At 39.9% G+C, this 13,611-nt stretch overlaps 1 protein-coding gene across 4 annotated transcripts in view; it reads right to left on the reverse strand.

The window, feature by feature from the left end:
* Positions 1-13,611, reverse strand: part of LOC106881443 (transient receptor potential cation channel subfamily M member 2-like) — a 405,111-nt gene that overhangs the window by 153,835 nt on the left and 237,665 nt on the right. For all 4 annotated transcript variants that reach the window (XM_052974060.1, XM_052974058.1, XM_052974059.1 and 1 more), the window contains one exon: positions 12,138-12,331. In XM_052974060.1, coding sequence (XP_052830020.1) covers positions 12,138-12,331 — 194 coding nt within the window. The remainder of the gene's footprint in view (positions 1-12,137; positions 12,332-13,611) is intronic.

Genomic DNA, 13,611 nt, shown 5'->3' on the forward strand with positions numbered 1-13,611 from the left:
TGTTACCACCTAATGCAACAATCAATGCTCATGTCTAGTGTCAGCAATTAGAGTGCTTGAACCAAGCTTTGAAGAAAAAAAGACCCGCTTTAGGGAACCGTAAAGGAATGATGTTTCATCAGAACAATATGTGACCCTACACTGCAAAGATCACATCACAGAAGATCGAAGAGCTTGGTTGGGAAAAAATCCCTCGTCCACATTCTCCCGACCTTGCTCCTTCAGACTACCATCTGTTTTGTAGTTTACAGAATCATTTGGGGGACATAACTTTCGCAAGCAAGGAGGAGGTCGAAACTGACATTTCAGAGTTCTTCACTTTGAAACCAAAAGAGTTATACATTGATGGGATTAAAATGCTTGTAAATAAATGGAAGGAAGTCATAGATAATCAGGGAAAGTCCATTGATGATTAAATTTCAATTAAATATAACATTTGATCACTTGTTTTCTTTATTCAAAATTCGGACAGAACTTATGGGATGACCTGATAGATGAGATGTAGCTTGATTTTGTGCCAGGGAGAAGCATCACTGATGCTATATTTCTGGTAAGGCAGCTGCAAGAGAAATACATAGCCAAAGATAACCTCTGTACTTAGCTTTTGTTGACTTGGAGAAAGCTTTTGACTGGTAGTCAATGCATAAACTAGGGATAGATGAGTGGCTGGTTGGAGCCGTACAAGCCAATCACGAGAGCTACTAGTAAGGTGAGTATTGGCAAGTAGTACAGTGAATTGAAGGTGCAAATAGGAGATCACCAAGGATCAGTTGTAATCCCCCCTCTTGTTCATCATAGTCCTCAAGGCAATAACCTAAGAATTTAAGACAGGCTTCCCCTGAGGGCTCCTCTATATTTATGATCTTGTTCTTATAGCTGAATCACTACTAGATCTAGAGAATAAATTCCAGGTATGGAAGCAAGGTCTAGAATTGAAGTGCTTTAGAGTTAATCTAGCAAAAACCAAAGTCTTAGTAAGTCGAAAGGCAAACAAATTACAAATCTCTATCTGTAGAATAGGTGTAGGTAGCAAACTCTGTAAGATGCACTCAGTGTAAGCTTTGCACACATAAGAGGTGCAGCAATATCAAAGGAAAGTTAAAAGGGAAAATAACTTTTGTGTGTAGTAGATGCACAGGTACAATAAGCACCGAAAATATACAGAAAATAGATTCCATCAACTAAAGGTAGTAGATAGCTTCCGTTACCTTGGTGATCAATTTGGTAGCAGAAGTGGATGCTCAGAGAACATAGCTGTCAGAATAAGATTAAGCTAGGCAAAGTTTAGAGAGCTCTTGCTTCTGCTGACAACAAAGAGACTCTCTCTCTCAGAGTGAAAGGCAAATTGTATGAAACTTGTGTTTGAACAGTTATGCTGTATAGCCGTGAAATATGGGCTGTGACAGCTAAGGACATAAGTAAGCTAGAAAGAAATGAAGCCAGTATTCTTCACTGGATGTGCAATATCAGTGTTCTTGTCTGACAGAATGTAAGAATCTTGAGAGAAAGGTCAGGCATAAAAGGCATCAGATGTGGTGTGCAAAAGAGATGAATGTGCTGGTATGGTCATGTGATGCATATGTACGAGGACAGCTGTGTAATAAATGCCAATCTCTAACTGTGGAGGGAACCTATGATAGAGGTAGACACAGGAAGACACGTGATGAGTGGTGAAGCAAGATCTTCAAACTAGTGCCTGAGATCTTTGGCATTATGTTGTGTTTGAGAAGATCCACCAAGCCAAGTAAAATCACAGTCATAGCAAATACCAGTGTCATGCAAATGGCACCCATGCCGGTGGCTCATAAAAGTACCTTTCGGGCATTGGACCTTATGGAGGCAATGACCGAGTCCACTTGGCAGTATACCATGCTTTAGAAGAAAACCTATCATGCCAAGTAAAACTGCAGTCGTGGCAGACACTGGTGTCATGTAAATGGCACCTATGCTGGTGACACATAAAAACACCCATTACACTCTCAGAGTGGTTGGCATTAGGAAGGGCATCCAGCTGTAGAAACCATGCCAAAACAGACTGGAATCTGGTGCGGCCTTTCAGCTTGTCAGCCCTTGTCAAACTATCTAACCCATGCCAGCATGGACAGTGAATGTTAAATGATAATGATGATGATGATAATACACACACATACATATATCATCATCATCATCGTTTAACGTCCGCTTTCCATGCTAGCATGGGTTGGACGATTTGACTGAGGACTGGTGAAACCAGATGGCTACACCAGGCTTCGATCTGATTTGGCAGAGTTTCTACAGCTGGATGCCCTTCCTAACGCCAACCACTCAGAGAGTGTAGTGGGTGCTTTTACGTGCGACCGGCATGAAGGCCAGTCAGGCGGTACTGGCAACGGACGTGCTCAAAATGGTGTATTTTATGTGCCACCCACACAAGGGCCAGTCCAGGGGCACTGGCAACGATCTTGCTCGAAAGTCCTTACACATGCCGCGGGCACAAGTGCCAGAAAAGTGACACTGGGCACATGTGCCATGACGATTTCGCTTTCGCTTGCCCCAACAGGTCTTCGCAAGCTGAGTTTCGTGTCTAATGAAGGAGACGACGTTGGCATGGGTGCCAGTTGTCGAATTTAGTATGATTTCGATTTCACTTGCCTCAACAGGTCTTTGCAAGCGGAGTTTAGTGTCCAATGAAGGGAAGGTACGCATATGTATATATGGCATGTAAAAAGCACCCGCTACACTCTTGGGGTGGTTTGCATTAAGAAGGACATCCAGCTGTAGAAACCTTGCCAGAATTGGATCCTGGTACAGCCTCCTGGCTTGCCAGTCTTCATTCAAACCGTCCAATCCATGCCAGCATGGGAAATGAAAGGAGCAACGTCTCATATTTGATCTTAGCATTATGTCCCTGACAAGTGTGAATGAACGTTTTTCCTTTCGCCTCCTCTTAATTCTTTTTTACCCTTTTTAATCCTTCCACCCTCTCCCTGCAACATCCCCATATTTACTTACCTCTGTTCTCTTCATTATCTTTTTCCTCCTCCTTTCTGCATGCCCTCTCCTATAACTTCTGTTTCACATTTGCAGCCTGTGTTATTCTGCGTCTATTATCAGTTGCAGCCAGTTTTTCAAGCTGAGAGGATGTAAAACACTGTTTGTCTTTCTTCAACTTCTCTTTTTCTCTACCTGCTGATGAAGGATTGCATCCAAAACATTGGATATTCCACTCCTCACGGCAAGTTCACCATATCTCTTTCACTTCTTTCTATATTTTTTCAATTCTTGCTGATGCAAAGCTACACAAGATTCCTTGTAGTTTACAGGCAATGACAGGAGACCGAGACCTTTGGAGATATGCTGTAATTGAGAAGACCCGACAACTAAAGTGAGATTGCAGCTATGGTCGATGCCACTGTTGCATGTCTGGCCAATTTAAGAGTACCCCTGATGCGTTGGATAATATGATATGCTTGAGAAGATTTGTTGGGTTATGTAAAGCCAAAATCATAGCTGTGGCCAGTGCCCACTGACTGGCTCCCAGTCCAGTAGCATGTAAAATGCATCATCTGAATGTGGTCGATGCCAGTGTCCTCTCATTGACTCCTGTGCCGGTGGCATGAAAAAAGCACCATCCTAACATGGCCGAAGCCAGTACCCCCTGACTGGCTCCCTTGCTGGTGGCACATAAAAAGCACTACCCAAATGTGATTGATGCCAGGACTGCCTGACTGGCTCCTTTGCTGATGGCATGTAAAAAGCATCCACTAGACTCTCGGAGTGGTTAGTGTTAGGAAGGGCATCTAGCTGTAAAAATATTGCCAGACCAGATCGGAGCCTGGTGCAGCCGCTGGCTCTCCAGACTTCAGTCAAACTGTCCAACCCATTCCAACATGGAAAACAGATGTTAGACGATGATTATGATGATATATATATATATATATATATATATATATATATATATATATATATATATATATATGCATACATACATATATACATGCATACATATACATACATACAGGCACACATATACATACATACATACATACATACATACAATTCATACATACAATTAATACATTATAAGTGCAATCTGTGAGTGGAACAGTAAAAATATGCAAGACTTTTCTCAAGTTCCACACCTGAATTCATCTGTGTTAACTACATTCCAAAGATGGAGTCTTGTATCTTTGTTGGAAACCGGTTTCCTCCTCAGGGGAAGATTTATAAAAATTAAAAAAATAGAAGACACATACATATACATACATGCATGAATATACATATACATGCATATACATACACACATACACATACACTTATATGCATATGCATACATATATATACATATGTATAAGTACATACATACATATATTTAAATATAAATACATACATATATATATATACATGCATACATATATACACATACATAGATATATATACATATTTACATACATACATATACATACTTACATATACACACACACACACATATCCTTAAATTGCCTTATTTGAAAAGAGGGAAAGCTCCTGGACTATCAGTGCTGAGATGATTAAGTTACAACTAAGTTACTCATATAGTTAATTGAGTTATCCAGGAAGGTATCAGCCCTTATAACTGAGGCATTAAGTATTATAGTTGGCTGCTACAAGAGTAAAAATGATGTTTTAGAAAGAAACAGCTACAGAAGTATTAAAATGGGACCAGGTCATGAAAGTTAGAGAGAGATTAGGAATAGAATTATACTAGATGAGGTGCAGTTTGGTTTGGTGCCTGGGAAGAACATCACAGATATCACCTTCCTAGTGAAGCAGCTACAAGAAAAGGATCTGGCCAAAATATACCATTGTACTTGGCTTTTTTCAGCCTGGTGGTAGCTTTTGAGAGAGTCCTCACTCTGTTATTTGGTGATCTCTCAGGAAGCTAGGAGTAGATGAGAGACTCATTAGTGCTGTAGAAATCATACATAGTGTTACTGTCAGTAGGGTGAAAGTCAGCCATAAGTACAGTGACAAATTTAGTGTACAAGTCTATCTTCATCAGAGTTCAGTCCTTAGCCTCTTCCTAATTATTGTAATCTTCCAAGTTATAAGAGAGGAAATTAAAACTGGTTGCACAGAAGCTACTATATGCTGATTAGCTCACTTTCATAGTAAAATCTGTAGTAGAACAGGAAAAAAAATTCTAAATACGGAAGTAAAACCTGGAATCAGATGACCTTAATGTTAATAGCAGACAAGTTTTTCTTTCTGTCAAGTAAATGACTCTGCTTGATATGAGTGAAAGGTGTTGGAAAGAATTCCATTTGATGTATCTAGTACAAGCTACAGACATATACAAGGTTTAGTGGAATGACAAGTAGGTTAACAGAGAAAGTTGTCTTTGCATGTGACAAAATTGCAGAAACAATAAACACCAAGGACACACAGAACTAGACTTTCTCAAATGGCCAGGAGGCTCCCTCATAGTTATTCATAGCTTCTGTTACTTAGGTGACCAAATTAGCAATGGTTGAAGTTATCCTGAAAATATAGTTCCTAGAAAAAGAATTGGATGGAGACAATTTAGAGAACTATTACCTCTATTAGCAGTAAAAGGTCTCTCTCTCAGAATGAAAGGAAAATTGTATGATGTTTGTATATGAATAACTATGTTACATGGTAGTGAGATGTGGGTTCTGAATGCAGAAGACATGTGTAGACTCCAGAAGAATGAAGTTAGTATTCTCCGATGGATGTCCAACGTCAATGTGCATATATAACAAGTGCAAAAGTGCTGAGAAAAAAGTTGGGCTTAAGAGGAATCAGATGCAGCATGCAAAAGAGAAGACTATGATGTGTATGAATGAAGACAACTGTATAAAGAAGTGCCAAGGGCTTAAAATGGATGGGACTTGTGGAGGAGGAAGACCCAAGAAGACATGGGATGAAGTAGTGATGCTGGGCATCACAAAGGAGATGACAATGGACTGTGATGTCTGGTGATGTGAGGTTCTTGAGAAGATCTATCCACCTCAGCAAAACTGAGTTCTGGAAGAACTGTGTGTTCTAACCACATGTAATATTAAATTTTTCCCACACCCTACTCTAGTAAACCAGACTAATCTTTTTCCTCTTTCTCTTGCACTATGCTTATCTCCCCCCCCCCCCACTATTCTTGCAGTCCAAAATTTTCCTCCATGCCCTACCAAAGGTATCATTGCTATCCTATCATATCCCTCTATATACCCAGGTTTTACCAGTCACTACATTCTCCCTTTGCCACTTTTGCAGTCATGTAAACTCCTTCCTCATGCACCCTGAGTAATCCTCCACCATATCAAATTATATTCACAGCCTTGTACCGAAGAGTATGCCTTGGTACATTACCAGCATCCCTCTCACTTTCTCTTGTTCTCCCTTAACCTTGTGGTCTCACTCTTGTTCTCACTCACTCTTCCTCATTCATTGTTTCTCGCTCTCTCTCTCTACAGTCAGAGTAGCCATGTATCTCCTCTACAGCAAGACACCTGTTTCTGCCCCTCTGTCATACTCTAATTCCTCATCACTTGACACAAAGCTACCTCATTCAAAAAATTTTGTCTTGCAAATTACTTGGTGACCTCTCCAATGTAGGTATTATGTAAAAATCAATGCAACCCACTCTGTTAAGTGGTTGGCATTTTCAAAAGGTATCCAGCCGTAAAAACCATACCAAAACAGGCCTCACCAGTGCTGGTGCCATGTAAGAAAGCACCCAGTCCACCCTGTACAGTTGGTGGCATTAGGAAGAGCATCCAGCCATAAAAAGCATGCCAAAGGAGACAGTGAAGCTTAGCACGGTCCATTGGCTACCAACTCCTGTCAGACTATCCAACCCATGCCAGCATGGAAAACGGATGTTAAATAATGATGATGGTTATATATATGAGTGAGAGCCAAAAATTATATTCACTCATGCTTTTTCAATGTATTTATACAAAAGCAGGGGATAAACAAGTACATTTTTCTGTATAGTCTCCTTCCTTTTCAATGCACTTGGTCCAGCAATTCACATGCTTGCATATTTCCTTCAAAAAGAAGGTTTTTGGTTAGACCTGCAACCATTTATTCATTGCTTCCTTCACATGTTCATCCATAGGAAACCAACGACCTTGTAAACCATCTTTGAGTGATCCAAAGATATGATGATTGGAAGGGGTGAGATCTGAGTTGAAGGCAGGGTGTTCCACCACTTCAAAATCCAATTGGTTAATGGTTTCAATGGTCTGGGTGGCTGTGTGTGGGCATGCATTGTCATAAAACACTAAAACTTTCTTCGACAATAGGCTTCAGCATTTGGTGTGAATTGCTGGCTTCAGTTTGTTGGCCAGCAAAGCACTGTATCTTGCACTGTTGATCGTACACTCCTTTTCCTGGTAGTCTTCCAGTATAGGCCCTTTTGAGTCCCCTAAAAGGGTTAACATCACCTTTCTTGTAGGAGACTGAATCTTGAATTTCTTTGTTGCTGGTGAGTGAGGATGTTTCCACTCCAAACTGCCTTTTAGATTCTGCCACATAATGATGGATTCACGTTTCATCTCCTGTGACTATTCTGCTCAAAAATTCCCCACCCTCATTGTTGTAGTAATCATGTAAATGTTGGCAGAACTCAAGACGTTTGTCCTTGTGCTCTGCAATATGCTCTCTTGGCACCCATCTTGCACAGACTTTATGGAAGCCAAGCTCATCATGGATGATTTGGTGGGCAGAACCATGACTAATCTGCGGAGAACAAGCGACCTCATCAATGATAATTCTCCAGTTCACCATTACCATCTTTCAAGCTTGCTGAATCTTCACATCAGTGGCAGAGGTTGATGGGCGTCCTGCTCCCTCTTTGTGCGGCACATTTGTCCAGCCACTTTTAAGTCTCTTGATACACTCATACACACTTCCATGTGGTAGTGCACTGTCACTGTACTGTGCTATAAGCCTCTGATGAATTTCAGCACCTGACACACCTTCTGACCAGAGAAATCAGATCACTGCTCTTTGTTCTTCTTTGGTGCACATTGATAGTGGAACAGCCATGTTCACACTGTAAAGTCAGAAAGAAAAATGATGTGACCAGGCTCAAACTCTGATCAGGTGACCACAGTTGTACCAACTATAAGCACAAGGCAGAAGGCAGTGTGACAATAATAAATATATGTTATGGCAAAAGTGCAGATAATTTTTGACTTCCTATCATATATCATCATCATCATCATCATCATCATCATCGTTTAACGTCTGTTTTCCATACTAGCATGGGTTAGACGGTTCGACGAGGGTCTGGGAAGCTAGGAGGCTGCACCAGGCTCCAGTCTGATCTGGCAGTGTTTCTACAGCTGGATGCCTTTCCTAATACCAACCACTCTGTGAGTGTAGTGGGTCCTTTTTACATGCCACCGGCACAGGGACCAGGGGAGGCTGGCAATGGCCATGATCAGTCGGTGCTTTTTACGTGCCACTGGCACAGAAGCCAGTCAAGGCAGCGCTGGCATCAGCCATATTCGGATGGTGATTTTTACATGCCACCGGCACAGGTATCACAACTACAATTTCCATTTGACTTTTATTTTGGTGTTGATGTACTTGACTCAAGGTCTCCTCAAGCACAGCAGGTCACCCTATGATCCAAGGTACTTGAATGGGCTGGGGCTGGTTATGCGAAGCTGATGTAAGGTACACTGTGAACTCACTTCACTTGTCAGGTCTTTGCAGTCACAGCATGTCTCCAAAGGCCTCAGTCTTTCGTCATTGCCTCTGTGAGACCCAACGTTCGAAGGTCATGCTTGACCACCTCATCCCATGTCTTTATGGGTCTACCTCTACCCTGGATTCCTTCAACTGTTTGGGAGTGACACTTCTTCACACATCTCTCCTCATCCATCTGTAGAACATGACCATATCAGCACTAATGTCTCTCTTGCACACCACATCCAATGCTTCTTATGTCCAACATTTCTCTCAGGGCACTTACACTTGGTTGTGTGTGCACACTGACATTACACATCCAGCGGATCATACTAGCTTCATTTCTTTCCAGCCTACACAAGTCCTCCGCAGTCATGGCCCATGTTTCACTACTGTGAAGCATGGCAGTTCACACACATGCATTGTACAATCTACCTTTCACTTTGAGCGAGAGGCCTTTTGTCACCAGTAGGGGTAGAAGCTTTCTAAACTTTGCCCAGTCTATTCTTATTCTAGTGGTAACACTCTCTGAGCATCCACCCCCACTACTAACTTGGTCACCTAGGTAGCGGAAGCTATCAACATTTCTAGTTTCTTCCCCTGGAGTGTGATGGAATCTGTTTTCTAGGCATCTGTGGTGTCTATTGCATTGCCCCTGTGCATCTGCTGCACACAAACGCTAACTTATTGGTTAATCTTCCTTTGATGTTGCTGCACCTCTTATGTGTCCATAGCTTACAGTGGGTACATCTTATGGAGTTTCTACCTACACCTTGTCGACACATCGAGCAGGGCCACCTACCTGAAAGGGTGTGTGATGAGTTCACCTTCCTACTTACTAGAACTTTGGTCTTAGCTACATTGACTCTAATGTCTTTTGATTCTAAACCTTGCTTCCACACCCGAAATTTCTTTTCTAGTTCCGGTAGTGTTTCTGCTATGAGGTCCAGGTCATCAGTATAGGGGAGCTCCCAGGGCAACCCGTCTTGAATTCCTCTGTTATTGCCTGTAGGACTATGATGAATAAAAGGGGACTGAGGGTTGAACCTTGGTGGACCCCAACTTCTACCAGGAATTCTTCACTATACTCATTGCCAATCCTAACCTTACTAATGACCTCTCTGTATAGAGCCCGTACAGCCCTTATTAACCATTCACCAATCTCTAGTTTCTGCAATGCCAACCAGATAAGGGAGCGGGGGCTTTCTCCAAGTCCACAAAAGCTAAGTATAGGGTTTTAGCTTTAGCTAGGTATTTCCCCTGCAGTTGTCGGATCAGGAATATGGCATCAGTGGTGCTTCTACCTGGCACAAAACTGAACTGTATCTCATCTGAGCAGACTCTCTCCCTAATGAGATGGGTTATGACCCTCTCCGTGACCTTCATTACCTGATCCAGCAGTTTGATACCCCTGTAGTTATTTCTATCTAGAGCATCACCTTCACCCTTGTAGCAGTTGACTAAGGTGCTGCTATGCCAGTCATTGGGCATGACTCCATCATGAACTACCTGGTTTACAATGAGGATGACTAGGCCATAGCCCGCACCACCAGATGTTTTAAGCATCTCTGCAGTGATGGGCCAGGGGCTTTTCCTGGCTCTATTCCCTTAATTGCTTTATCTACCAGCGAGCTGTCTATTCGGATAGCCGGTCCCTCTACTGGGTCAACATTTGGAAGGCTCTCCTCCTCTCAATCATTCTCCACATTCAGCAGTCCTTTATAATGGCTTCTCCAAGCCTCTTTCTTTTCAGTATCATTAAAAGTAAGTGCACCATCATTCATGCGGACACATTTATATATATGTATATATAATTTTGAGAGGAAGTCAAAAAATATCTGCACTTTATACATATACACACACACTGAAATCTACAAGTTTTTTTCGTTTTCTCTTTGGTTTATTTTCTCTTATTCCTTTCTGTTGAAGAATGTAAAATGTAAAAAAGATTGGGAAGGTAAGTGATGTCTTGTTCAGTTTCCCTCGCGTTAATCACAGTTGGATAATGAAACAAGTAGAAGTAAACTGATGAATAACATCAATTAAAAGACGATAGGTTAATCTTCATTAGTTATTAAGGAAAGGTAACTGACGCTAGATTACCCCCAAGTATTTCATTTGAGTTATTATTAATGCTGGTGAGTATTTCTTATTTCAGATAAAAAGTAATAATCATGTTCTTGGAGAAATCATTTCACTATATTCATTGCCAAATATCAAAGATATCTCAAATAAATCTCTAGATGTGTCTTCTTGACTGAAGTTTTAATGTTTGGAATATAAACAAAGGCAAACTGATAAAAAGAAAATAAATTTTATTTAATTGTTTGCCTCTAATAAAGACTAACAGTAGAATATTTTTATTGAATGATATTGGACATTATAAGAACCAATTTGAGGCAAAAGCATGCAATATTTTTCTGCTTCAAATTGCTCTTTATAAAATCTAATAAGATTAAAGGTGGTAAGCTGGCAGAATGATTAGCATGCCTTTGCAAAATGCTTAGCTGCATTTCATCCATCTTTATGTTCTCAGTTCAAATTCTGCTGAGGTTGACTTTGCCTGACATTCTTTCAGGGTCAATAGAATGTGTACCAGTTGAGCACTGAGGTTGATGTAATCGACTTAGCCCCTCCCCTCAACTTGCTTGCTTTGTGCCACAATTGGCATTATATGTAGATTATAAGTTGAAAATCATAGCATTTAATTAATTCATAATTATTTTATAATTATTACTCAGTTCTATCAATTTAATAAAGAACATTTAAAACCATTATATTCCCTTGATCTCCGGAGTGCCTTTCAGACCAATGAGTTTGATGCAGTTAATACAAAGTATTAATAGTTACCTTTCGATTAGCTTTTGTTGTCCCCACTCTAGATACCTTCTTATCTCTAGTTTATATGTTGTATTAAATGACAGTGGTATATTTCTTCAAAACTAGAACCATTTTTAAGTAACTATTTCTATGGAAGCAATTAGATTTAACACCTCAAATCTGGAAAATATTCATTGGATTAACAATTTCACAGGCATACTGTTTTCACTTTTTAGTATTTATTTACAGACAATGATAATTTGTGAGCGAAATGTTTTTACCACAGACAAAGTGCAATGCTAATGACAACATATAATTCACTGATACTCCAGAAACTCTATTGATACAGCCTTGTAATCTCATATTGATGAAGCTCAATTAAATTTCAACAGGCCAAGGATTAACCACCCAAAACATGCTGCGAAATATATAAATAACAACATTAGTCATTGACTAATATTATGATTTTTACCTGCATATTTTACCCTAATTTATATTTTTAATGTTTCATGCTGAAAATAGCTCTCAACTTTTTTGACTAGTCTCATGATTAATCTAAATTACAATAATTTTTAATGAAAGTCAAGTTCATTAGAAAATATTAAAAAAACTGAAAATTTAATTTAAAAAATATTTCTTACTTTTGAACAAAGCCTTGAAGATTGCTACACCAAAGTCTTCAGCGGAATTTATGTCAAAAACAGTCAGCAAGTTTGGTCGTCTCAGGGAACTCACCACACAGTCAACCATGTTATCTTCCTCTTTTTTTTCCAAACCCTCAAATTCTTGTGTAATTTTTTTTCTGATATCATCATTCAGTTTCTTTTGTAGTGATCTAGAAAGAAAAGTTAATTCAAACTATATAAACCTTTCTATAGTGATTAAAAGAAAGTTATATATAAAGAATGATATAAAGTCCACACTGATGTCACAAACAAGACTACTACCTTGGTGCCCTAAAGAGAAATAATGTTAACTAGGCTACACTATTGGTAACACAGGTAACACAAGAACCTCGCTCTTGATGGAACAGGGCTTAACCATCTGTAATCTTTACAGGACATCTAAGATTGGTGAGGGAAAGACAGGAATAAACCAAAACTCATGGGTTACTGCTAATCAATTCTTGGATCTTGTAAATAGTTAATCTGTAAGTCATAACGTGGCAGGCCTGACATTAAATGGGGTTGTCTCTAGAGATATTATTCATAATACCTCTGTCATAGATGGCAGTAGGCCTCTTTTTGAGAACCACTTCCATATCTATCCACAAGCAAACAGACACTATACAATGAAAGTATTGTGGATCAAGGCTTCATGTTATCCTCACACTGATGACCTGGTCTTAATACTTGTAACATTTTGGATTCTGTTAGCGGCAGTGAAGGGCCAAGTGGTCCTGTTGAACTACTGCCAGATAGTTCAGTGTTTAATGATGGAATGGATTAATTCCCAACCAGGGACAGTGTGCCCAAAATTGGTCAAACCTATGCTAGATTAATTCATATTTACCATTTCTATTATGTTTTAGTGTTGTTTCATAAGGATGTCATGATACCTACTGCTTGATATGATCCCTTAAATTGGATGGGAAAAGAAATAGACAAATCCAAACAGCTCCAGGTATGTCCTGAATTGGAGCCATTATCCTTCCCCAGTAAATAGGGAGCCTAGTGTCAACATAAGAAATCATGATTATGACTATTAGCTGTGTCAGGTCATACTGCCAAAAATTTGAGTCTTTAGTAATAGAAATCTGATGAGTCTTGATCAGAAAATGAGTCATCAGTTCCTATCAAAGCTATGAATATCTAAAACGCTATGACTACCAGCACTAAAATCAAACTATCAACTTTAGTAATAGGTGAGTTGCAAGCCAAGGAGGGAGCAGTTTACCTAGTTGCACAACCTGTCAAAAATATAAGTTATATTCCTCTCAAATCATACACTTTCAGCTTAAATAAAGATGGATACACTGAAAAAATGTAGTCTTATATATACAAAATAGTAAAGGCTGGACTACTTATGATCACAAGTCTAGCAGACAGGAGACAAGATGACTGGAAGAAGATAATGGGCAAAAGAAGTGGTTCAAACGATGCACACTAGCAGGGG

The sequence above is a fragment of the Octopus bimaculoides genome, chromosome 17, assembly GCF_001194135.2.
Source record: "Octopus bimaculoides isolate UCB-OBI-ISO-001 chromosome 17, ASM119413v2, whole genome shotgun sequence".
Taxonomy (NCBI): Eukaryota; Metazoa; Mollusca; class Cephalopoda; order Octopoda; family Octopodidae; genus Octopus; species Octopus bimaculoides.